Source organism: Aspergillus terreus, genomic scaffold (assembly GCF_000149615.1).
Source record: "Aspergillus terreus NIH2624 scaffold_6 genomic scaffold, whole genome shotgun sequence".
Lineage (NCBI taxonomy): Eukaryota > Fungi > Ascomycota > Eurotiomycetes > Eurotiales > Aspergillaceae > Aspergillus > Aspergillus terreus.
This window is the reverse complement of record NT_165929.1, coordinates 1,216,971-1,242,217: the sequence shown is the minus strand read 5'-3', so window position 1 is coordinate 1,242,217 and position 25,247 is coordinate 1,216,971. Positions and strand designations below refer to the sequence as shown.

Here is a 25,247-nt window from a genome sequence, read left to right as displayed (position 1 = left end):
GGACTGGGGATAACGAGGAGGGGGGTAGTACGCCTCAGGCATGGAAGTAAAGTCTAGACTCTGTTTGCGGGGGTGGCTCGATGTCGACACCAGGGATCCTACGGTGCCGTACGATGTGTCCATGGAAGCCTTCCGGGGGTGGTGGTTGCTGTTGTTCCTGGCTAGTTGAAGCGGTGCGGATGAGGGAGAAGTTTCCAGGGTAGAAAGCGAGTGGGAATCCAGGGAATTCTTGGACCACATCGACGACGTCCGACTGCGACTACTCTCTGCGTTGGTGGACGAGCCTGTTGTTCGTCCTGGAGCAGAGTAGGCCGTGGACTTTGATTGCGTCGTCGACATGGTGGGCGCGGGATGGGAACCATCGTCCTCCTCCGACGAGATGTCAGAGTCCGACTCCGAGTCCGAGTCGTCATCGTCGTCCAAGTATTCGAATACATTCGGTGCTTTTCGCTCCGTCTCCGTTGCCTTCTTGGCCTTGATATCTTGAGCAATCTGCGATTTCTGGGTGTTTCCCGCCGCGGCAATATTGCTCTTCGATATGGCCGGCTGGAGGGGCAGGGTCGACTTCCCCACGGAGGACTGCGAAGCCTTCGAAGTGGAATGCGAATTCATGGACATGATGGACGCCGTCGAGGCCCTGTTGGCACCATCTTTGCGCGACTTCTTGGAGCGACTGGAGAGCGGCATCGTGATCGCGGATGGAGTTTGGAAAACAAGGGTCGTTCAGACCGTAGAGATAATGTAAAGAAGTTTAACGTTTAGGCCATGCCCATATCCGGGGAACCGATGGGGACATGGAGAAAGGACGAGAACAGACGACGTGACGGTTGGTTTGGTCGGAGGGGTCAGGAATCGAGGCATATCAAGGGAGAGGAAAGGGCCGTCGCTCGGGACGGGTTGGATGGAATCTGGATTCCACCGGAATGTAGGACAGAATGCTATTGTGTCAGGAGGTGAAGTAAGTCGGAATCTTGTGGTGCGCTAGACGGTTGTTTTTTTGGGTTCAGAATGCTGACAGATGCTAGTTCGATCAATAGACTCCTGGGGTGATATGGATAAGAAGTAGATCAGCGCTGGGCGGGTCTGTCGGTTTCTTTATCTTCACGCAGGACAGATGCATAAATCGTCCGGACAATGCAAGGCATGCGCCCCAAACATCGGGGACCAGGTGAGACGGACCCCAAGTATCAGCTTCTGATGAGAATCAAATCAGAGAGCGCGATAGCAGATAGAATGCCCTTGAGTTGGAGATGGAGGGGTTCAATTCGCTGCTGAAGCGCCAAGGGTTACAGATCACCGTCTGATCACGAAGGGATGGAGGGCGACTATAATGCGGTCCCCTGTCGGGTGGTGAATCCTTTCAGAAAGTTTCTTTTCTTTTCCTCTGTCTTTTTGATAACTATTTATTTTTAGCGTGTTGGTTTGGGGCGGCAGAGGTCAGCCTCGTAGATCCGAGGATGATCAGTCGTATAGATCGTGAAGAGAAGGAGGAATCTTCGGGGGATTTGGAGGATGAAGTAACTCCCGAGATAAACCGGAGCAGCGGAAGCCTCAGGAACAATCTCTACTGTCGAAGCAGGTCGAACTCTGGGGACCTCCAGACGGCATTAATATGATTGTTGACATGATGCGCTGGCTGGCGGTGACTCGCTGTCGATCCTGCAGTGCATGTGGGGGGAACCGGTTGCAACCCGTCGTCAGTCGGTTGTCGGAGTCGCTGACGGTATTTTGGTCCGATACTGAATCTGCAGGACGGTATTCAGTCAGGGATAGTGAAGCTTTTGTTCCAGGTATGATCTACTTCAGTCCATCCTTGTACAGTATACCCTCAAGGAGGAAGTTGGAGAGCATCGAAATGGGAAATCTGCAGACATGAAGAGTATTGATACCATCTAGATGGCGCTGATGGGTCTTCCATTATTAGCTAGTTTGGAAATGGTTTTGTCGAATAGAACCCACTCTTCATCGTACCATATCCTGGAACTATTTTTCTGTATCCGTAACCGCGTGGTGGGATGAGTTCGAATCCACCTCCCTGATAGAACCGCCAGTCACTTGGAACCGCCATATGACTTGCATAAGATCGGAATCATCGCACTCATGACCATGACAATGGTGGCGATGGGTTTGACCTGCAGTTGCATACATCAACTGACTGCAGCAGGCGTGGGGGATGATGCATCCAAACTCAATCCAGCGGTGAGAGAAATTACCGCCAAATACTGCCGGTTCTGTCCCTTTCCTTCTACCTGCAATCAAACCGTCACCACCACTACTACCACCAGTCGACAATCAATTGACGTGCTCCCACCCATCCCTCTCGTTCGTCCTCCCCACATGCTCCGGCCATGTCTGCATCCATTCCCGCGAGCGCTCCGCTCTCTCGCCAACGCCCGATGTAGATCCCTCCGACCTCTCCGCATCCACCATCCTCTCCAACCCTTCACCCACTACCCAGTCCGACATGTCCAGACGTCCGCAATCGAGTCGGATGATCGCGTCCCTCTCCGGAAGCAGCTCAAACAGAGCGCCAAGGGTCTGAAGGCCCATAAACGGGAGAGAAGAGCGGCCGAAGAGGCGTCGCGACAGAAATGGGAGCTGACCGTCGGTATTGAGATTCATGCGCAACTCAACACTGAAGCAAAGCTGTTCTCGCGTATGTTTCTCCGATCTCCTTCGCAGAGGGTCTTTTAGTGATAGTTGGCTTCTATCAGGGGCACCGACTTCATCCGCCGACCTACCCAACTCCAATGTCGCTTTGTTTGATCTCGCTTTTCCGGGAAGTCAACCGGTATGCCGACTGCATACTCACCTGCGTTGGAGGACGCGGACTGACATGCTCAGGAATTTCAAATCCCTACGCTCCTCCCCGCCCTGCGCGCTGCAATCGCCCTCAACTGCGAGATCCAGCCCAGTCAGCCGATTCGACCGTAAACACTACTTCTACCAGGATCAACCGGCAGGATATCAAATCACCCAATACTATGGTAAATCACACTTTCGCTTGGCGCTTTCTACTCGGCCAATCTGACGCTTAACAACCCGACAGAGCCTTTTGCGCGAAACGGCTACGTAGATCTGTTCGGCTACGACGGGATTGCGCCGGAAGATGGAGACAAGGTCCGCGTCGGCATCAAACAGATCCAGCTCGAACAAGACACTGCCAAGTCTCAAGAATACCCTCCCTCGACTCAACTGCTCGACTTCAACCGCGTCTCGCACCCCCTCGTCGAAATCATCACCATGCCCGAGATCCACACCCCCGCCACGGCCGCTGCCTGCGTTCGAAAAATCCAAGCGATCCTCCAGTCCTGCAGTGCGGTGACTACCGGAATGGAACTTGGAGGCCTCCGAGCCGACGTCAATGTCTCGGTGCGCCAGCGCGGCGAAACCGCCGGCACCCACCAGTACGGCGGGATCGGTGGTCTCGGTCAACGCACGGAAATCAAGAATCTGAGTAGTTTCAAGGCAGTCGAGGACGCCGTCATCGCCGAGAAAAACCGTCAGATTGCTGTCTTGGAGAGCGGCGGGGCTATAGAGGGCGAGACGCGTGGGTGGACAATTGGCAGCACCGAAACACGGAAGCTCCGCGGCAAAGAGGGCGAGGTGGACTACCGGTACATGCCCGACCCTGACCTCCCCCCTCTCATCATTGGCGAGGATCTTGTGGCGGAGCTGGCGAGGACCTTGCCCACGCGCGGCGACGAGTTGATCAACATGCTCCGGAGTCAGGAGTACGGACTACCGGTGGAGGACGCAAAGCCGCTCATTGAACTGGAGGACGGAGCCCGTCTGGAATACTACCAGGATGTGGTGGATATCTTACGTGATCTGCAGCAGGATCAGGACCCCAAAGCTCGTGGGGGACTTGCGCGCGCGGCGGCCAACTGGGTCCTCCATGAGCTCGGAGGTCTGTTGACCAAAGCGGACCTGCCCTGGGATGCACAGCGGGTTCCCGCCGAGTCCCTCGCCCAGCTGGTCGATCAGGTTCAGCGGAAGCGTATCACCGGCCCGACCGCGAAGCAAGTACTGGCCATGGTATTTGATGGTGACCCGCGGTCGATCCCACAGCTATTGGAGGAAGAGAACTTATTGCTTCGTCCACTCTCGCGGGAGGAATACATCGCACTAGCGGAGGCAGCGATCAGCCAAAACCCGCAGATGGTAGAGCAGATTCGCAGCAAGAACCAGCTGGGGAAGCTCGGCTGGTTTGTTGGACAAATGATGCGCATGGGAGAGAAGGGTCGCGTGGAGGCCCCGAAAGCAGATGCCATTCTGCGAGAGCTTATTCTGGGAAGCCAATAGGTGATTCATGTACGATAGATAGAGAGCGGTGTCGTACCTTGTATGGGAGTACGGAGTAGAACATGGTCCCAGTCAAGCGACCAACTGTATAGATAGCATCCAATGATACCCCACATTCCCGCTTGAGGAAATTCACAGTTTGTTATCCAATGATCTCCATCCCACCTGAGCGCATTCCTGGCTATCAGTAACGATTGCTAATAAAAATTGACGGTGGAGTGGGATGGCGTCGGCCGGGCGGGCATCTCTCCTGGACCTGTACTTAGGGGAAAGTCATGATCCCTAAAAGCAGGTCTTAGCGATGGACCACGAGAAGGCCCCACGGAGAAGGGTGAGCGGACAAGGTTATAAAGGGGGGAGGGGAACTCTTGGAAACCTCTTCCAGCTTCTGAATTTTCCTTGGATATACACTCTGAACATTGTCTTGAACAGACCAGACGAAGAAACAGAGAAGAAGAAGACGAAGAAGAAGTCTTCATTGAATGAACTGATCTCCACTCGATCTTATCTTGATCGCTCGCTAGTCCGTTTCGGGAAACCCGCCTATTCGTTTCCGGCTCTTTTTTTCCTGCTCTACTATATCCTCACCCTCGTTTCTTCTCCTCCCTTCTTCCATCCACCTCACACCATGACGCAGCCTTCCACTATCAAGCAAAGATTCCTCTCCAAGCCCAACCAGCTGGGCGTGGTTGCGGTGGGCTTCAACGGCGGCCAGGTACGTTCCTATGATCCTCGCTGCGGCGTCTGTCGATCCCGTTGGGGTCAGTCCGATTCGCAATGAGCCCATTCCGGCGTGCGCATAGAGCTGACATCTGCTATTCGCAATAATCCAGTGCAAAACTGGCGTTGAAGCCGCCCCCATGGCCTTGATCGAAGCTGGTCTTCTCACTCAGCTCCGCGAGGACCTCGGGTACGACCTGCACTATGACAACACCGTTCACTACTACGAAAACCACATCCCTGCGTCAGACCCCGACCACCGGGGGATGAAGAAACCCCGCACCGTGAGCGCGGTGACGGAGACGCTGAGTACGCAGGTCTACAACCACGCCAAGGAGGGCAAGTTCGTGCTCACCCTCGGTGGCGACCATTCCATCGCCATTGGTACCATCTCCGGCTCCGCGAAGGCCACCCGCGAGCGGTTGGGCCGCGAGCTGGGCGTCATCTGGGTCGACGCCCATGCCGACATCAACGTGCCCGAGATGAGCCCCAGCGGCAACATCCACGGCATGCCCATGGCCTTCCTGACCCGTCTGGCCCGTGAGGAGAAGAAGGACATCTTCGGCTGGCTGCAGGATGAGCATCTCGTGAACGTGAACAAGCTGGTGTATATCGGTCTGCGCGATGTCGACCGCGGTGAGAAGCAGCTCCTGCGCGAACACGGCATCAAGGCCTTCAGCATGCACGATGTCGACCGGTAAGGACGGTTCCCAAGTTGCGGTAAGGAGATGAGCTGACGCGAATTCGCATAGTTATGGTATCGGTCGCGTGGTCGAGATGGCCCTGGCACACATTGGAAACGACACCCCCATCCATCTCTCGTTCGATGTCGATGCGCTAGACCCGCTCTGGGCCCCCAGCACGGGTACCCCCGTGCGTGGCGGTCTGACTCTTCGTGAGGGTGACTTTATCTGCGAATGCGTGCACGAGACGGGCAACCTGGTGGCGATGGACTTGGTCGAGGTCAACCCGAGCCTGGAGGAGAAGGGCGCATCGGAGACTATCCGCACGGGATGTTCGTTGGTTCGTTCGGCTCTGGGTGACACCCTTCTGTGATGATTTTATAGATTAGACGACTGGAGGCGACTCCTGTATGATATCCAGTCTGCGTATACGGTGATTAGAACTTGCAATACATGGGTGTTTATTTATCACTGGGGTTGAATTATTCTGTAGTAACGCTCTATTTATATTAACAGCTTGATCCTGCATGCATGGGTTTAGGTTGATAGAAGATCGTCTTTATGTTATGGCACGGATTTCCTGCCACCGCAATTTCCCGCCTGCCACCTCATTTCTCCAACCCAACAGCCACTTTCGGTCCAAATGATCCATGCTCATGCTTCTCGATTCTTCGCCTGGTCCGTCCGCATTCCTCGTCTCGCAGTGTCATAATTGCTTCCTCTCTGCTTCACCAGTGCATCATATTCATAGTTCATACCCAGGGCGCATCACTTCTACCCGCTTATGTAACCCGCCAACGCATCAACAAACAACCACTCACTCACTCACCCCCATCCAACTCACCATTGACCGCAAGGAATCCAGCGCTCCGGCGCTGATGCGCTGTTTCTCATCGTCGTCTACGACTGTCCGCCGCCGCGACGTGGTCCCAACCGTGTTAGCGGGGGCCCGAGTCTAGCTATCAGGCCCTGAGAGCGCCCCGCAACCCTCGTCGCCTTGTATGTCGATGGGCATCGATGTGGATGTCGACATCATAGCCCCCGGTCTGTAGATAATCGACTGCGATACCGTATCATCCTACCGAACCTTCTTATCCACTCCATACGCATTCAACATCTTCCCCCGGAAAGCAGAGCAGACGCAATCATGGCCGTCCCCGTCCGCCGCCGCCGCTACCACTGGCCCGAACTCCAGCTCAACATCTGGATCATGATCGTGTTCTCGGCGTCCGCGATCTGCCTCGGCGTCTTTGCCTGGTTCATGGCCGTGCAGACCGAGCTGAAGCTCGGCATACCATGGTACTTACCCAACCCCAAGCTTAAGAAGCTTTATACTGACGGAATACGCGGCAGGCTCTTCCCGTTCATGGTCGTCTCCGGCGCCCTGGGCGTCTTCTTCATCGTGCTCATCCTCTTTCTGGCGGCGAAGCGCTTCCTCCTGCCGGGCATCATCATCGTCGGCAGCTTCATCCTGTTCGTGCTGTGGCTGACGGGGCTGATCGAGACCTCGCTGCAGTTGTTTGGCGTTGTCGGGAACGTCGACGATAACTGCCAGATCTACGTGTACGACAACAAGTTTGGCGGGAATAATCTGCAGACCATGGCGTGGTTGACGCAGAAGACTATCTGTATGTGCGGCGCATTGCCCTATCCTCCTCCCCCTGGCTGTGTCTGGATTGTGCTGACTTGTGCAGGCGACTGCTGGAAAACGGCTTTTGCGTTTGAGCTCATCAATACGGTGTTCTTTTTGTGGATGTTGGTTATGTCGTGGCAGGTTCATCGCGATGTGTATGATTAATGAATTCGGGTATTTCGTTTTTGATTGCATGTACAGGCTGTATATAAAGTGATCAATTTATGAGGACATGAGCTTGATTAATCAGTTAGAGCCGTGTTACGGTTTTAGGCTAACGCGGCAATGCCAACTTCCAAGTCACAGTGTTTCAATTCTAGAATCGAAGTACATATAGGACATACCAACATCACCTATGTAACAGATAAACAATCGCAAAATCCAACGCCATCGCTATGCCATCATTGCATCGCAACAAACTGCAACGGAATGAACGTGCATAATGTCATCACATCTCCTGTGCCCACCGAGATAGCTATTCGTACGATACCATGTACCATCAACGCCTTCAATATGGACATGAGAATGGGGAGATACAGTACCAAAAGAGACTAGCAGAATATCACACAGCGACTAGCCGTTCTCCGCCGCAATCTCCTCTTCCGCTTTGGAGTCGTCGTCCGCGCCTTCGAATGCCGCCAGCATTTCACGCTCGAACTCATCTTCGTCGTAGTCGGGGTCATCCGGACCGCCGGCACTCGGGGTCTGAGAGGCTGGCTGCTCCTTCGCCTCGGGTGCAGGTTGTTCAGCGTTCGTCGGCTCTGAAGACGGTTCCGCCGTACTTGCGGTCGCTACTTCGCGAAGCCCAGTGCTCCGTTCATACGACCGCTTGATTCGCTGGGAAAGACGGGAGCCTTGCATATCATCTTCCTCACCTTGGCTGTCCCCATCTTCGTCGGCATCATCATCCGGCCCATCACCCCGTTTCCGCTTCTTGCTCGGGACATCCTCAGTGGCGACAGTGGATTCATTATCACTTTCGCTCTCGTCGTCGCTGCCCAGGAACTCCTTCAATTCCTCGTGCACGGCCGCGAGTTCATCATCGTCAAACCCGATGGGCGAATGTTCGTCGAGCCCGGACGATTTAAAAATGTCCTCCGTAGTCTCCGTGAAGTTTTCGTCGTCCGACAAGAACTCTCCTGAGTCTTCTTCGTTCTCTGACGAGAGCCACGAGCTTTCCAACTCTTTGGATCCTGGCGAAATCGGCTCTCCTCGGTCATCGGGGTGAACAGGAAGCAGGTAGGGATCTTCGCTCAGGTGCTTCCACTGAGTGAGGGAGTCCAGCAACCACTGCGTCGTCACAATCTTGATGTTGGGATATCGCGTTGCTTCACGGACTTTGGCAGTGCGGTTGCGTCCAGCCACCAGGTGTGTCGTCTTCATATTGATCTTCTGAGAAATAACCGCCCCAAAGCTTTTCGCCCATAACGAAATATCGGCGTTTTGCGTATCCGTTCCAAGCGGGAGGACTCCAGAAAATACCAAAACCACCCCTCCAAGAACTTTGCGCTTGATATATGGCATGATGTCTTTGACATCAGGGACAAGTTTCAAATCGACATCCTTCTCTTTGGACGGTGTCTTCTCGCCCCTCAACGCTGCAACACGTCCGCCCAAAGCTAGCGTTCGCTTCTTGTCGTACTCCTCGAAAAATTGTCGGTGCACTTGCTCGAGCCGTTCTTCTAACACAAACAACTCCCGGTCGTTGTCCTCCAGCAGATGATGTCGATGCTTGTTGTGGTCTTGCGACTCATCCTCGCTCGCAGCTGAATCTTCACCCTCGGCCTCGTCTTCCGCATCCAGTTCTTTCTGCTTCTGCAATAGTGGCCGGTCTTCAACCTGGTGCATTATCGTCTCTTCTTGCGCGTCACTTTGTTCCTGCAGTAGTCGCGGGTTATCACCTCCGCCCATCGTGACAAGCTGCTCCAACGTCGACACCTCTGCTTGCTCAGGGCCTTCTTCTGTCGAACCATTGACGGGGCGTTCCGGCGGTTGGCCCTTGGCAGCCTTGGAGGCCGTCTTGTCTGCGGTGCTAACCGCTCCGAGCTCCTGCTTTTTGGGCAAGAAGCTAGAGTTGATATCACCGATGCCGACGAAGAAGTCGTAGGGGGACACCTTGATAAGGTTGGGGCTCCAGCGCCACACATCGCCGCGATCATCGATAATAACAACCATCTTAGTGTCCACCGGGAAGAGACGGTGAAGGTTCTTGGCTGTCAAGCTGCCGCTTTCGTCACGACTGAGGATCCGATCACCAAATAGCTTGCGGTCTGGATCTATGATGCTCGCAATGTGTTGCGCGTACGCCCGAGTGCCCATGGTGTAGATATGCAATTCGAAAAGTTCCGCGACATTCTCCAGAAACGTTTCCAATCCCGGTCGCAACTTCACATAATACCAGCATCCGCGCATTCCCGGTCCGTCATCTACCAGCTGAAACGCCCGAACGTCGCTCAAAGCTTGATGGTTGGGATTCTCTTTATCCTCCATCCACTCGCCAACGGTGGGGTCCACTGTAGCATGGATGATCGTCTGGTCCAGGTCCACGACGAGCGAGAGTTTTCGATTCGACAGTAATCGGCGCTTCGCATCTTCTTCCACTCGAGTAGCTTCTTTCTCACTCACTGTGAGCGCGGTGTTATCGTGGACCATTTGAATGGGGGCGCGCATCGAATCCGTCGTCTCCGTGTTATACGTCGCCCTGCCAGTACCGAGGCTGTCAGCCACGCGTAACTTCTAAAAAGAAAGTCCGCAGTATAAATCAAGGATCACTTACTCAGTCATATCTTTCCCACACTCGGCACAGAGACCACCGAATTGGACTTCGTGAGCGCATGGCTCGTCGATTTCGACAACATCCAAGCTATTGCAAGTCAGCAGCCACACAGCCAGAAATAACGCAAGACAAGACAACTTACGGCTCCTCAATAACATCACCCTTTGCAATCTTCCACTGGACGATCTCACCGTCGACAGTTGACTCAAACTTGGTGGGAAACTTACGCTTCACCACGAATTTGTTGCCCAACTCATCGCCTTCGGTGACGGATGTCTCGTAGACATACCAGAACAGAGCCTCATCCCGTTCCACCGTATCGCCGTGCTGTTTGAGCAGCGACGTTACGGTGATCGGGTAGTGGAGGCTGGGCGGTAACCGAAGAAGCATGCTCCTGTGACGATGGTTTGGCTCGCTTTGTTCTGCTTTTGAAACCTAATCAATGAGTTTCGGATAGGCCTACCTCTCTATTGTGGCACGATAGGCGGCTAGAGAGACAGGAGGTGAAGGGCGGTCGTCGCGATCGAAGAACCGGCGCCCGGAGCCATGCCCGACGATCGACTATGAAGGTGACAACAGAGGTTCCGGCACTGGATCCGCGTTGGTCGATAGAATGAATATTAAGCGAGCGAAGACTATATGCGAAAGAAGCGACAAGCCCGACCGCAGTGGAGGGAGAGAGCTCGGATGAAAGCACGTCGTCGCCGCCACGGGATCACGCGACGGACAGTGAAGCTGGGAGAAAACGCCTTCAATCAGGAAGGCGACGATGCGTTAATATGTCGCAACAGGTGCGACAAAGGAAAATGAATTGCAGACAAGGAGTAGTGAATGGGGAAGGTGAAGAGTGGTGTGGTGTGGTGATGATGAAAGAAGTCAGAAGAGGCGCTGCAGCACAAGGGAAAAGAAGGTTTGGCCGCCAAGGCAACGTCTGGTTCGGCTCTTGGTCGGGAGCTCGTGCGGGGCGAGACTCCCAGCAGATCCAGCATCCGGGCCAGACCCACGATCATTCTACAACTCCATACTATACAACAACACATCAAAGGTGTTCTCCATGAAGATAGTGAGATAGTACTCAGGCGCTATCTGAATTATAGACTAAAAAGAAAGCATTTGCCGATCCATATTCTGGTTTACAGCTTATTGGGTCTCTTTCAACACTCATCCGCAGTTCTACCAGAGCGCTGGGAAAGTCTGCGGTTCATACTTCATTGACAGCCAGACAAAGCGAGGAAGATTCATTGAATTCCTAGCATCTACTACTGCCAGGGAAGCTCCCTAGGGATTCTGCGCCACAAAGAACAGGCCACGTGCCCTGTCTGTTTGCGGAACAGCCGGAAGTGGAACGACCTCTTTGTAGGAGCAATAAAGGGAAAACAAATAAAAAACGATAACACGAGGCTCAAGAGGTGGATTGAGAGCTATACAGTTATCACCACCATCTCCACCATATCATCCCTTACTTAGCCTTAGCCAGACCAACAGCGCCATTGCCCAGGTCATAGACGCTGTACCACTTCCGCAGGAACGCATCACCCAGGATGGCCAGCGGACCCACAGGCTCAGGGAAGTCCATTCCCATGAAGGCGCTGATGCAGGATCCCTGGACCTCCAGAGTGTAGTCATACGGGCCAATGGTGAAGTTGTGGCCGCTCAGGGCGAAAGTGATGTCGGGCAGAGAGGAACGCTTCTCACAGTCAACCGAGTACTGGCCGGTGAAGCCCTTCTTGGCACCGATCTGGGCGTTGCTTCAGAAATTGTCAGCAAGTCTGTCGGCAACTCAAGTTAACTCTTATGTGGAACTTACATCATCTCGGCAAGGTTGGAAGGCAGGGCAATGAGCGAAGTGCCAGTGTCAAGGATGACACCGGTGTTCTCGAGATCGGCAGTTTCGTCACCAAGGGTGATGGCATCAAGGTCAACCTCCCAGTACGCCTTACGGCGGAGAGGGATCTTGATCAGCTCCCCAGTGTAGTGGCTCTTGTCAACTCCGCCAAAGGTGGCGACCGACTCATCGCCCTCCTTGTTCGCATCTCCAAGGTAGAAGGCAAACACGGGCTCATCGAGGAGGCCCTGGTTCACCATCTTGTAGAAAGGAGGCTCAATCCTGTTGACAGAGATAGTATCAAAGCCCAGGCCAAGGATACCGTCGAAGCGGCCAAAGGCAAAGGCCAGGCCAGGCTCATTGGTTGCCTCGGCAAACAACTGCTCCTTGATGGTCAGGTCGCCGATCTTGAGGGTGTCTTCCGAGACAAAACCACTCAGGCTACCAGAGCCGTATCTGATGGAGAACTCGGTGCCATTCTTCTTATAGGTGGACGACGCGGACGAGTCGTACTTGTTGTGCAGGTAGCAGGCGATGGAACTGCACTCGGAAGATGGAACCCACAAGTTGGAGCTTCCAGTGTCAAGCACAACCTTGAACTTCTGGGGGGGAGTGCCGAGTTCGATTTCAGAGAAATCTATGGATTTATCGTAAGCAAAGCGGCCTAGACGTGCGGGGATGGGTGGATAAGTGGAGACGGTGCATACACTGAGCGTTCATGAAGTTATCGACCAGGACATTATGGTTACCCAAGTCATTGACAGGGTTGTCACCGAGCGGTTCCTGTTGGTTGGGACGGACTCCCATGTACTTCTGGCCCAGGGCGTGGATATGGGCGTCGATGTTCTGGGTGAACTAGAGCGATCTGGTGTCAGCAGGGGCCCCTTCCACAACTACGAACACATTGAACCGTCTGGTGCTAGAGAACAAGTCACTCAAGGGTTGGGACTTACAAGCTGCTCATCCAGAGGAAGCTTGTTGAGCTTCAGCTTATGTACCTCGGCGGAGGCGCAGCCCACCAGCACAGAGGCCGTGAGCAAGGAGACGGACTTCATAATGAACGATAAAGGGCCGCGACGGCGAGAAGACAACCCGAAAGGGACAGAACAGCAGTTAGGGAGCGTCTTGTGGGATAGAGATGGGGGTGGAGATGAGGATAGGACGGTCGATGAGAAGGGAGAGATGAAGAGAAATAGGTAGAGGGAGAGGTGGATGACGAGGTAAGGCGAAGGGGAAGAGGTGCTGCTGCTGGATGATGACTACTGGTTGCGGAGCGACGTGCCCAGCTGCGGGTGACGGCCAATCATGCGGCAGTCGCTGCGTCATCTGGGCTGCGGAGAGGCACGGGATCGGCACGTGAATCGCATCAGTTGATTAGTCCCCAGTGAAGGAGGTCAGGCCAGGAACCGTCCAGCTCCGAGAGGCCAGCATACTTAGTACTAGGCACTAGGTAAAGTACCTTACCTTGTGAAAGTACCTGTGTACAAGGGATCACAGCTGTTGCCTAGTATTACCTAACACGGATGCTTGTGTCCCTGTGCAATGTGACTCCGATTCCGACAGTCCCTGTTGCTTTCCGAGATAGGAAAGGCGGCTGATAAGGAATGACGATGATCATCGCCGATGGATCCCATCACCTCGACCTTTAACTAGTAGTTAGTTATATTATCAGCTCTATTGAACAGGGGAAAGATAATACCAGACGCAACGCATCCCTCCCTCAGAAGCATAGCATAACACTGTCGATCAAGGCTTCCCTCCGTATGGTGAAAAAAGGGAATCATGGCAGTATCGCAACAAGTCTTGTGATCAGGGATATTATTCCAATTGGCATTCTAGGATGGGAGCAAAAGAATCCGAACTCTTTTCTGGAGGTCTCATTCATGTTCCTAGGGGGTAACCTTTTTGACTACCTGGCGCACACAGCCTGTCCTTGAACACACTATACTTCTTCCAGAATCGACTGGCGAAATCCGAAAGCCACCTCGTAATACTCGCCGCCGGGTTTGTGGCTACTGAAGTCTTGAATTGGAAAACATGGTTCATTCATCCACAAGAAACATCCCTTCAGGATACTGGATATTCTGCAATAGGCGAAGCACGGTGACTTGTGAGCGCTGTGTGACTGATCCGGCACGGGGACTTTTCTGTGTCTTGAATAGTCCTGAATAGCTCTTCCTTACACTGTCAGCTCATTATAGATCTGTATCAGAGCTCCAAGATCTATTACAACCACATCCTAGCATCACAGTGCCAGCTCGACCCAACGGTGAAGGAGCCGGGGGGGATCCAAATTGGGGTTCCCAGAACGTACAGTCCTGAGTATACAGTATCACAATGGCGATAAATCAGAAGATTAGGTGGCGTGGAAGCGATTTGGGTTTGCGCGACCAGCATTCAGCAAGCAGGAAGTGACACGCTATTTGTAGCATAGGAGGAGGAGCCGCGGTTCGAGAAGAAAGGCTTGAATGACCAGGTATCCGTACTAATGAGGCCTTTCTAGGGATTGGATGAATTCGTTGCCGAATCTCAAATCTCGCCGGCTACAAACTAGCTGAGATCACAGCGGAATCAATCCTGGGGTTCATATTTCTCCGCGGTTAGAGGCCCACCATGAGCATATTGACTCGTGGCGTCTGATTCATATGCATTTAGTATAACTCATGTACAGACCTGATATATTGAAGCCTGACCAAGTTGTAAAAAAGCCAATTAATCACAGAGCGCCTATATCAAGTTCCTCGCCCTGGAGTTTATATCCGTGTGGGGAGACAGGGACCAGGGCGAAGGTACCTCCGACTATGATGCCTACAATGTCTTGTCTAGGAAGGCTTCAAACCCTCCCAGGTGGCAATATTACGTACTGCAAGTAGAGACCAAGAATAGAGACGGTCTCTTTACTTGGTAATGGCATCAACTACTGCCCAAAAAAAGAGCATAGTAGGCTCTGTCAAGTATGCAAAAGTCCACCAGGAAGGCAAATAGACCAAAACGCTCGGAATCTATAAAAGGTGCGCAATCATCACGATGAAACACCTAGACAGATCTAGATATCAGAGTACGATTACAACTAATCATCAGAATGATTCCCATCCTATGCCTCGGTGCCCTCCTGTTCGGTTTGGTCCTTTTCCACGTCCATAAAAATCTCATCAGTTCGCCGCTCCGACATCTCCCAGGCCCTAAGTCTTTCGCTTTTACCAAATGGCGTCTTGGGTATGAGGAGTATCGCGGGATGCGTACCCAGTGCGTCAATAATCTTCACAAGAAGTACGGCGAGGTGGTACGAGTGAGTCCATACGAGGTATCGTTTAGCAGTCTGTCGGCACTACGGAAAATATACGGCTCAGGAAGTCGGTTCGAGCGGGATGACTTCTATCAAATGTTCGATGCCTATGACCGCAAGGTCTTGTTTAGTTATTCAAGTGGGATAGACCACCGCGGTATGTACATCTCTCCTAGCCAATATGAGAAGAGTAGGTATAACTGACTTGCCCAATCCAGAGAGAAAGAAGATCTTGAATAGTGCGTATACGAAGACAGCCATTATGTCTCCCAGCAACGTCGACATGATCGAAGAAAAGGTCAAGGACTTCCTTGCTCTTGTCCAGCGAGACTCCTCGGCCACCGGAGCCGTGGAGATATTTTCTGCGCTGCATTACTTCGCCATGGACAGCGTCTCGCACTTCGTCTACGGCGCGACGTCTCCGGGACGCACTACAGCAATGAAAGGAACACGCCAGCATCGTGGGATCATCGACGACATGCTCGATCCAGCTCGGAGGAAACTATTCTGGTATGCGGTGTTCTGGCCCCGACTCACAGAGATGCTGTATGCCCAGGGAGCGATTGTGCAAAAGTCCCTAGCGTCTTTCGGGCTTCTTCCCATGAAGACGCCTACATACACCGGCCTGCGCAAGCACAACTTTCCAGTGATCCAGCATCTCGAAACACAGCAACTGCTCGGCTCAGATGACTCCCTCGCATCGCGCCTTCTCGCAGGAACGATCCCGTCGGCCAAAGCGTCAGCGCCAATGGACACCCTCGATGTTGCTGCTGAATGTTCCGACCACTTTCTGGCCGGTATTGACACCACGAGCAATACCCTTATGTGGGTCATCTATCAGCTTTCGAGGCCCGAAAACGAAGGGTTCCAAAGTAAACTCCGCGCCGAGATTCAAGCCTTGGACGGTCCTGCCGGGTCCGGGACTTTCATATATCCAGAAAAGGCCGGAACGCTGCCCTATCTCGATGCCGTCATCAGGGAGACGTTGCGGCTTCATGCCCCTTCCCCTGGGAGCGAGCCTCGATGGTCCACGAATGACGAGGTTATTGATGGTTATACTATCCCGCGGGGCACGGTTGTAAGCATCAGCCCGTACACACTCCATCGGCAGCCCCAGGTGTTTGCAAATCCATTGCGATTTGACCCAGAGCGGTGGCTGGGTCCCGAAGACCAAGTTGCAGAGAGAAAGAGGTGGTTTTGGGCTTTCTCGAGCGGTGCAAGGATGTGTATCGGGGTACAGTAAGTTCCAGGGCTTGCTTGAAACTGGTCCCAAGGGCGATGCTAACAGTTCACCAGTCTTGCTATGGCGGAAATGACCACGCTATTGGCAAATATCTACCAGAATTACTGGACGCACATCCCGTCTGAATACTTGCAGGTATCGCCGGGAATGTCGGCCCGTGGTGATTTGTTCTATGATGAGCACCTTTCGCAGGTCGAGGAGCATAAATGTTGGATCCAATTCGTTCCAATTCGCGCTTTATCCACGTGCCTGCAGGGATGTGTTTGACGGGGCTTGTATCTCAAAAGTAAGTTAGCGACGTATAAGGTATGAATAGGTAGTGTCTTTGCGATTCTCATACGATTGTGGCAATCGCACCTCTAAACGAGGACGAGCGCCTCGATAAGCGAAAGCTTTTTATTGAAGGATCATGTACTTCTGGACGCAAGTTTTGCGAGCATACATGCACAAGTCTACCTAGCTCTAAATGTCGGGGTTTGGCAGATCCCACTGTGACTAGTAGATCCACCACAGACCTCACCCAGATCAAATAGTCTTCCACTTATACATTTAAGCAAGATGCTCAGGGTTGACTTGCTGTCCTCTAGTCCTACACCAACCTGCACATGGTGGAACCGTGACTAACCAGCCTTGGTACCTTGTCTAACCTACGATGAGTATTTTGTGTCAAGACGTATCCTCTATTGACCATCGAATCAATCATTGCCTACATGGATAAGAACCTAGATGTTGATGATACAGCTCATGACTACCCTTTCGCCGGCCCCCAGACTATCCATTAATCAATAAATCATTCCACTACCGGTAGAACTCCAGTCTGTCCGCTTCCTGGCCGGTCTTGACTTGGGCAGAGTAAGCATCCTCTAGATCGGACTGGATGATGTTGTAGCGGTTCTTCCGAACGGCGCGCAGACCAGCCTCCTGCATGATCGCCGCAATGACGGCACCAGACAGAGGCTCGTTACGAACGATCAATGAGTCCAGGTCAACCTCTGGGGACAGGGACATCTTGGACGCGATGGTAGTAAAGATCAAGCGGCGCTCGCGTCGGTCACGGAGCGAGGGGAATTCGATCTTTCGATCCAAACGACCGGGACGCAACAAAGCCGGGTCTAGCGTATCGGCACGGTTGGTAGCCATGATGACCTTCACATTGCTCGTCTGTTCGAAACCATCCATCTGGTTCAAGAGCTCCAGAAGGATACGCTGCACTTCACGATCCGCACCGGTCTGCGCATCGAAACGCTTCGTGGCAATAGCGTCAATTTCATCGATGAAGATGATGGCAGGAGAGTTCTCTCGGGCCATCCGGAACACATCGCGAACCATGCGAGGACCTTCTCCCAGATACTTCTGCACAAACTCGGAGCCGTTCACGCGAATGAAGCTGGCAGTCGTGCTGTTCGCCACGGCCTTGACCAACATGGTCTTACCAGTTCCCGGGGGGCCGTAAAGCAGGACACCGCGAGGAGGGTCGATACCTGGCCGGGGGTCAGCTACAAATGACCGGGGGATAGGGAGCCACATCGTCCATACCGATTTGCTTGTAAAGATCAAAGTGTGTCAAGGGCAATTCGACCGCCTCCCGAATCTCTTGCTTCTGCATATCAAGACCACCCACATCGGCGTATGTCACGTCCGGCTTCTCGCTTTCACCCAGCATGGCAATGGAGGAATCCGCCTCTGGCGGCAGGATATCCACGAGGGCATTGGAGTGTCGGTGGAGGGCGACCGAGGAGGAGGGCTTGAGCTTTTCACGGTCGAGAGTAGAGAGGATGCGGACAACATAATTCGAGCCGGTCGACGACTGCACGATACCGGTGCTAGATTGAGAGGATCAGCGTGTTTCTCCCTCCGCTTCAGACGGGTGTATTACTTCTGATCGATCGCTTCCATGAACTGGCCGATGACTAGGGGAACGCTCTGTATCCGCTTGATCTCCTCCTGTGCACGAACGAGTTCTCTTTTCAGGCTCCTGATGATTTCAAGTCAGCCACCGCCGCTAATGCTGTGGATGGAACGGTCCATGGCAACATGCCTCTGCTCATCCTTGATGTACTCCTCCTGGAGTTGGATGTATCTACCACCGAGCGTCAGCCATCAGAAGTGAATATTCCCAGTCCAGTGTAACATACTCTAGATGTCTCTGGAGCCGTTTCAAGGTCGCATATTCATCACCACCATCAGTCCCCGTGCCTTCGATGGAATCTATGTTGGGGATGGTGTCCAGCGGAGCTGACTTGGTAAGAGGCGTGACGTTGTTCGCCGGGTTTTCCACGGCGACGTCTCCCATGGCGAAGGTGATTGATAGACGAAGGGACTGGTGAGGATAAGGGATGTGATTGAGAGTGGCTTCAAATCGGTAAGCGGGGAGGGTGGTATGTATGAAGCAGTCGTGCGGGTTTGTAGAGGGTGCTGGAGCTGCCAACCTGGATCACGTCGGTAGCTTCCATTTTGGTCACGTGATTGATGAGCTCGGCCCAGCGTGGCAACGTATTTGGCGGAAGGGAATCGAACCTACGGAGTAGACGTTAATCAACAGCGGCTACAGAGGCTACTAACTATTGCACTAGAAAGAATTCCAACAATCTCAGTTTCAGCTTGATGACTACTGACCTTTGGTTCGTTATAGGCATGTCAACAAAGTAGCAATATTCCGCGGGCCTGTGTCGGGCTCATTTCTAGTGCCCGTGTAACCCAGTGGATGGGTGTATTTGCATGCTTGCCGTCTGTTTCGGTGTGAAATCACTACTGTTGATCACTCAGGCGCAAGGTTTACAGGTACTATGGATCACCGCAGCCTACCGTACAAACGACTCTGGCTTGGTCCAGATGATCAGAATAAAACTTCGGGGAAGACCCGACGGTACCTAGTAGGTATATATGAGATTCATTCTCTCTCCCCAGTTAGTACAGATAGGGGTAAATCGGACTGTTTGCATGGGCATCTTGGTCGGTATCTAATCTCTCAAAGAGTGAACCCGATCCAATGTATGAGGAAATAATAGTGGAGCATCTAAAAGACGTGGCAGGTGGGACAATGGGAACCGAGCCGTTGGTCCCTAGACAAAGTGGTATTTTAATGCATATTCTTCATCAGAAATAATAATAATAATAATTAGAAGGAAAAGGATTTTCTCCCCGATGGCGTTGAAATGGACGGGGACGAATGCGTGCAAGGGCTGGGAGAGGTGTGTTCATCCATACCTGACGGACTACTCAGATCGGGCGGATTATTCGGTGGGCTCCCCCAGTTCAAGCATAACTAATTAGAAGAATAAAATCGCCCTTTTTCTTTTCCCCTTCCCTTCCGACCTTCCTTTCTCCTCCTTTACTCTTGCTGTAGCCTGTTCTTCTTGATTTCTCTCCTTGTCTTCCGGATTTGGGCTGGAACTCATGAGTCCTGTTCCTTCTATCAATTTGCATGGGACCCAGTCCTTGATATATATTCACACACCCACACACTACACGAACTAACCGAAGTATCTACGGACATCTGGGGTTGCTATTGTTAACAAACTATACATTATACCTCCATCTCACTGCCCGCGCAAACCTACAATGGAGCCTATGGTCGATTCAAGGCTGCTTGGTGGCTCACTAACTGAAAACCGTGATCCAGAGCCGTTTAGAAAGGGAGGGTTTCCGGGATGGGCTAGTTGGCGACTGACTTAACTCGTCCACGACCCTTGAGGTGAACAACCAGAGGACCGGGGGATTTTGTGTGAGAAAGCCACCAGAGGTTTTCTTGACTCCATGAGACCACATCCAAAGCGGGTCATTATGCCATGACATCCACCATGAGCGATGCGATGCGATGAAGAAAGGAAAGAGGAACGACCCGGGGATTACCTAATCCTTGGTACTGCCGTCTGGTTCCGCCTACCGCATTCTTCCAGCCCCCTTTTTTTTCGAGCAACGACTGCGACGGAGAGCACTTGATGGACTGACTTGCTTCGATGGTAAAATAACTTACTGGGAAGTATCACCAGTGTTTCCGTCCAGTACGTTTGCTTCCCTTCCAATCCTTCAGACGCAATCCCTGGGTTTCCCTTAGTTCCATTCTCCCCCTTTGGAGGCGTTCCCCCTTCTCTCTCCACGCTGTCCCCATTCTTGACCTTCGACCCCGTGCCTCCACTTCATCGCCTTCCCAAGCGATCACCCTCTCTCTGGGCGAGCGTAGGGGATTGCAGGATTAAAAAAAAAATTATCGGTTGTATACTTACTAAAATAGAATACATATAGTTTCAGATCGCTGCATTATTGTACATACTGCACCCTTTGTCCAGGTACGCTTGTCACCCTCCACCCCCTTCCTGCTTGTCTTCATTCGTCTTTTTCGTCCCCGGGATCAGCTGTGGCCACGCACTGGCTACGGACCAGTCAGCCAACCTGCCATTCTTCCTCGGGCCCTACCATGCGCCTTGCGAATCCGACACATGGTGTTGATGGTTACAGCTGATCTATGGCTTATCCGATAATCTTGATTATCATTATCTTTTTTATTACTTTATTTTTTTTATACCCTTTCCTCTATCACAGCATTTGCTGAGCTATTCGCTCTCTTTATGAACTCTTGGCTGATGCGGTTTCTGCCTTAGTCCTGATTTTTTCCTGCCTGCGGCACCCACGGTCCCGTGACCTGTCGACCTCCTGCAAACTCACAGTCCTTCCAAACCGCTGCCATTTCGGGGTCGGCTTCCCATCCCTCCGCTTAAGAGTCGGCATTTTTTTAGTTATTCAGCCTTGTCGGTATGTACCTCCTATACCACTTCATTTGTCCTCTGGATAACTGTTCCTCTCATCTACCCTGTTTTTGTGTCCCCCCTGATTGTCTACATGTCGTGGTGGTCTGCCCTTGATGTTCGAGTCGCCGACTCCCGTCGCGCGATTCCTATCTCCCCATCCCGACGCGTCGTGACATCGTGGACGATCATTTATCCATTCCAATCACCCCGCCGTGCTCTTTGAATTGATGGGCTTCGCGTTCCGATTCGTACTGGTCGGGTGTTGATGGCGGCACCTTGACATGAGATCTCCCGCGCACATGCCTCTACCGCGATCGCTAACTCCTCACCTCACAGATGGGTTGGTAAAACTATACGACATGAATGCCTGGCTAGCCGACGCCTCGAACCTCCCCAACCATGAAAATGGTGCGTTCCACCAGGCGACCATTGATCCGTCAGCCGCCTTTCTCCATGCGTCACCCACTCCGGATCCCAACCAATTTCAACGCATGTTCAACAATGGCGTCCCGCGAAACGTATCCCCTGGCTTCCACAACCCGAATCAAGTGATCCCGTCCAAACGGCCGCGGCCCGAAGATGCAATGTCAATGTCGCCCAGACAAGCACCTGGTGGATTGGGTGCATCGCGATCCCAGACGCCTCACCAGGTACCCTTCCCGGGGTACCAGGGGCCGGCAAATGGAGCTCCGCAGTTCGCACCGCATCCCTCCCAATATCAGCATCTTCAACAAGGGGCCTCTCCGAATGTGACTCAATCTCCCGTTATGCAAGACTTCGACCAACATGGGGTCCAGAGAATGGGCACTGCCTCTCCCAGTCCCTTCTCCCCCGCTGGTCCTCATGTGGGTCCCCAAATGTCTCCCTCCCAACCGGATCACCCAAGCCGGGTGAATACCCCTCAGAACAATGCCTTCATGCCGGGCCAGCCATTTACCCAAGGCATGGCGCCACAATTTCCCCCTGGCACTGCGATGACCTCCGCTGCTGTGCAGGCGCCTATGCAGGCCCAATTCGGGGGGATGCCTCAAAATTATCAACAGGCAATGGCCGCCCAACAGCAGCAGCAGCGGATACATGCCATGCAGATGCAAAACCAAGGGCGCCCCATGGGGATGAATCCGGCCATGGCGGGACGCCCGGTAGCTGCGGGGATGAATGCCGTTTCGAATCCCCAGCAAATGGCCGCAATCAGGCAGATGCAGCAGACGATGGCAAAGCCACCGAACCCTGAAGCATTTATGAGATCGTTACAGAAGTTCATGATGCAACGGAACCTTCCACTCGATCCCAACCCTATCGTTTGCGGCCGTCCCATCAACTTGGTCCAGCTCTATGCCGTTGTCATGAAGTTGGGTGGCTCAAAGAAGATCAACGCTACGAATATGTGGCCAGTGATCGCGCAGCAGCTGCAGTTTCCGCCAATGCAATTCCCGATGGCCGTACAAGAGATCCAAAACCACTATCAGCGGAATCTTGCAGCATATGAACAAGCTTTCCTCACCTCGCAGCAAAAGAACATCGCAGACCAGATGCAGCAAGCCTCTCTTCCTAGACAACCCAGTGACCCGTCAGGATTGCAATTCCAGTCACCCGCTGCCAAGCAAGGTCAATTTGAGCAACAGATGAGCCATCCCTCTCCCGTTAACCCGGCCATGTCGAACAACTCACAGCCAAACGTTCCCAACGGCTTTGCTACTCCCACTCCCGTCAAATCCTCCAAACAGCAGCAGCATCGGCTTAGTGTCTCCCGGCAATCCCAACCCCCCGCAACCCCTCATGATACGACACCGCAATTGCCAGGCCAGTCTCCTGCGTCATCCGTCAAGGGTCCCGGGTCTGCGTCCGGAAAGAGTACCGAACAGTTTGACCAGCAGTCGAACCAACCGCTCAGACACGCAATTGAAGACCCCTTCAAACCGATGGTTTTACCGCCGAGTAACTTCCATGGCCCAATAGTTGTGGATGAAATGTATCAGCTGGGCGAGGATATAACGCGATTAAAGCCAAATGTTCCGGCCTTTGCGGAGCTTGGAGTTATTGATATTCATGCGCTCATAATGAGTCTCAAGTCTGGGATTCATGCGGAGATGCGTTTGGCATTGGACACCCTAGCGACAATTTCTTCCGAACCGGCGATACCAATTTCTTTGGATAATTGCGAGGACCTTGTCGATAGTCTTATCGAATGCGCGGAAGATCAAGCCGAGCTTCTTGCGGAACATTCTCCAGAAGTGTCAGATATGATGCTTCTACCCACCTACGAGGAGATCACAAGGGGATGTCTGACTGAATGGACATCTTTAACCGATGTTCCGGAGTTTGGAAGCCTCGAGTATGAACTTGACCGTGCCGTTGACCGACTCATCTGTGTTACGACGATTCTGCGAAATTTCTCCTTTACCGAATCGAACTTTGGAGTCTTGTCCGCTCCCGTGGTGGTCCAATTTTTCTCCACCATCATCCGCTATTTGGGAACTCGCAATATGCTCCTACGGACACACCAAAACACCCTGGATTTCATGAAGGATACCGTCATCTACCTAAGTAATCTGGCCCACAACATTCTGTTACCGAGCAAGGAGGAGGCGCTTTGTTTGCTGTACTTCCTTCTGGCTTTCGCACCATTTCCAGGACCTTGTGGTGCGGACGGCGTTATGTTCACCCCCTACAACCCGTCGATTCACAAATACACCCCTGCCGCCGTGGATAGCTTAGCCAAGCTCCTGGCGAGGGACGAGCCAAACCGGACCTTCTTCCGAGCGATCTTCACGGGTGATGGAAGTGGGATGCTTCAAACCGAGCTCCTCACGCGCGCATTTGGCCTGGCCATCTCCCCCGTACCCGACCAGCCTCGGAAACCGCTCGTCGTCGCAGATGCCCGCAAGGTCTTCCTTATGCAAGGCCTGTTGGCCGCAGATATTCTTTCTGGATTTGCAGATGGATCGCTTGCAAAGACTTGGCTTGAATCTACGGACGGTTTCGCCATACATCTCCTGCGGCTTTCTTGCCTTCTGAGCACGGACCGCGTTCCTCCCGCGCAAATCAACCCACGCCAAACCCATGCTGCACGAGGGCAGGCGGAGGCGGAGGCCTCTGCATATAGTTCAATAATCAACCGTGGGCTGACCATTCTCCAGCGACTAGCGGAGAAGTCAAAACAAGTCGAGTCGGATTCGGCGTTGCGGTTTCCGTCGGGGATAATCCCCAAGAAGGAAAGCCTACTTGGGGCTTTGTTGATGCAAAATGTGGACCCGGGCGTTGTTCGGCAGTTGATTACCTATGCGCGACTTGCGGAGTGATGTGCTTTTTTTTTTTTTTGGATCGGGCAGGTTAGGGATGTATGATTGGGATTTGGTTTGATTTTTGGTCATTTCTAGCGCAGGCGAAGACCGAGCATTATTTTTTGTCAATATGCAGCTCTTTTGGTGTTCTTTCTCATCATGTCCGTCATCCGTCGTCAGTAAAGTACTTCACTGTTTCTCCCCCTCTGTTTACGGTTTGCCGTCTTTTGCCTCTGTTGCGTTCGGCGTCGGCGGGAAGACTCGTGAGACATGTCGTGTATGTCTGTACAATGCTGAATACCCTGACTGAAAGAACATGTGTGACGTCTGAACGGGTAATATTGTCCTTGTAGCGTGATTAGGGTGGCATGCTGCGTGTTGCCGCCTCACGTCATCGGCATAGTTCGACCGACCAACAAGTAAAGCATCGGGGTCTACGGGCCAGCGAGCTTTGAATCATGCCACCGGCGCAGCAGACACCGCTCCGATGCTACAGGATCTACGTATCCGTCATACGATCATGGATCGCGGCATACTAACACGGGAATCATATCCAATCCGTATCTAGACTGATTGAGTTTCTCCTTTGTGAGATGTGCTAGAAAGGAACAGAGCCATTCGCCAAGATTAGTCACACAATTAAGCAACCGTCAAGTCATTGGACATATACACAGGGTACAGAGAGCTGCACGAAGGGTGAAGGAAGCTAGGGAGATGAGAACGATGACAAGAAGAAACCATGCC

General features: G+C 52.8%; 8 protein-coding genes across 8 annotated transcripts; 5 read left to right on the top strand and 3 right to left on the bottom strand.

Annotated features, from left to right (window-relative positions):
* Window positions 1–2,106: 2,106 nt before the first annotated feature.
* Window positions 2,107–4,305, top strand: ATEG_04680 (glutamyl-tRNA(Gln) amidotransferase subunit PET112; the record flags this gene model as incomplete). Its single annotated transcript, XM_001213858.1, has 2 exons — window positions 2,107–2,656; window positions 3,050–4,305. The coding sequence occupies 2 exons, from the start codon at window positions 2,107–2,109 to the stop codon at window positions 4,303–4,305; spliced, it is 1,806 nt and encodes a 601-aa protein (XP_001213858.1).
* Window positions 4,306–4,933: 628 nt separating this feature from the next.
* Window positions 4,934–6,081, top strand: ATEG_04679 (arginase; the record flags this gene model as incomplete). The annotated part of the gene is made up of 3 exons (XM_001213857.1): window positions 4,934–5,020; window positions 5,139–5,722; window positions 5,778–6,081. 3 exons carry the CDS (start codon window positions 4,934–4,936, stop codon window positions 6,079–6,081), a joined length of 975 nt encoding a protein of 324 aa, XP_001213857.1.
* Window positions 6,082–6,855: 774 nt separating this feature from the next.
* ATEG_04678 (uncharacterized protein) lies at window positions 6,856–7,393 on the top strand (the record flags this gene model as incomplete). The annotated part of the gene is made up of 2 exons (XM_001213856.1): window positions 6,856–7,271; window positions 7,327–7,393. The coding sequence occupies 2 exons, from the start codon at window positions 6,856–6,858 to the stop codon at window positions 7,391–7,393; spliced, it is 483 nt and encodes a 160-aa protein (XP_001213856.1).
* Window positions 7,394–7,914: 521 nt separating this feature from the next.
* On the bottom strand, window positions 7,915–10,507 carry fcpA (protein-serine/threonine phosphatase; the record flags this gene model as incomplete). Its single annotated transcript, XM_001213855.1, has 3 exons — window positions 7,915–10,042; window positions 10,118–10,204; window positions 10,260–10,507. The coding sequence occupies 3 exons, from the start codon at window positions 10,505–10,507 to the stop codon at window positions 7,915–7,917; spliced, it is 2,463 nt and encodes an 820-aa protein (XP_001213855.1).
* Window positions 10,508–11,576: 1,069 nt separating this feature from the next.
* Window positions 11,577–12,997, bottom strand: ATEG_04676 (pepsin-like aspartic protease; the record flags this gene model as incomplete). Its single annotated transcript, XM_001213854.1, has 4 exons — window positions 11,577–11,865; window positions 11,925–12,579; window positions 12,650–12,797; window positions 12,896–12,997. 4 exons carry the CDS (start codon window positions 12,995–12,997, stop codon window positions 11,577–11,579), a joined length of 1,194 nt encoding a protein of 397 aa, XP_001213854.1.
* A 2,027-nt stretch (window positions 12,998–15,024) lies between these two features.
* Window positions 15,025–16,738, top strand: ATEG_04675 (cytochrome P450; the record flags this gene model as incomplete). Its single annotated transcript, XM_001213853.1, has 3 exons — window positions 15,025–15,385; window positions 15,447–16,467; window positions 16,525–16,738. The coding sequence occupies 3 exons, from the start codon at window positions 15,025–15,027 to the stop codon at window positions 16,736–16,738; spliced, it is 1,596 nt and encodes a 531-aa protein (XP_001213853.1).
* Window positions 16,739–17,269: 531 nt separating this feature from the next.
* rpt3 (proteasome regulatory particle base subunit RPT3) lies at window positions 17,270–18,764 on the bottom strand (the record flags this gene model as incomplete). Its single annotated transcript, XM_001213852.1, has 4 exons — window positions 17,270–17,952; window positions 18,008–18,294; window positions 18,348–18,446; window positions 18,607–18,764. 4 exons carry the CDS (start codon window positions 18,762–18,764, stop codon window positions 17,270–17,272), a joined length of 1,227 nt encoding a protein of 408 aa, XP_001213852.1.
* A 2,814-nt stretch (window positions 18,765–21,578) lies between these two features.
* Window positions 21,579–24,521, top strand: ATEG_04673 (putative ARID/BRIGHT domain protein (SWI1); the record flags this gene model as incomplete). Its single annotated transcript, XM_001213851.1, has 1 exon — window positions 21,579–24,521. One exon carries the CDS (start codon window positions 21,579–21,581, stop codon window positions 24,519–24,521), a length of 2,943 nt encoding a protein of 980 aa, XP_001213851.1.
* Window positions 24,522–25,247: the final 726 nt, after the last annotated feature.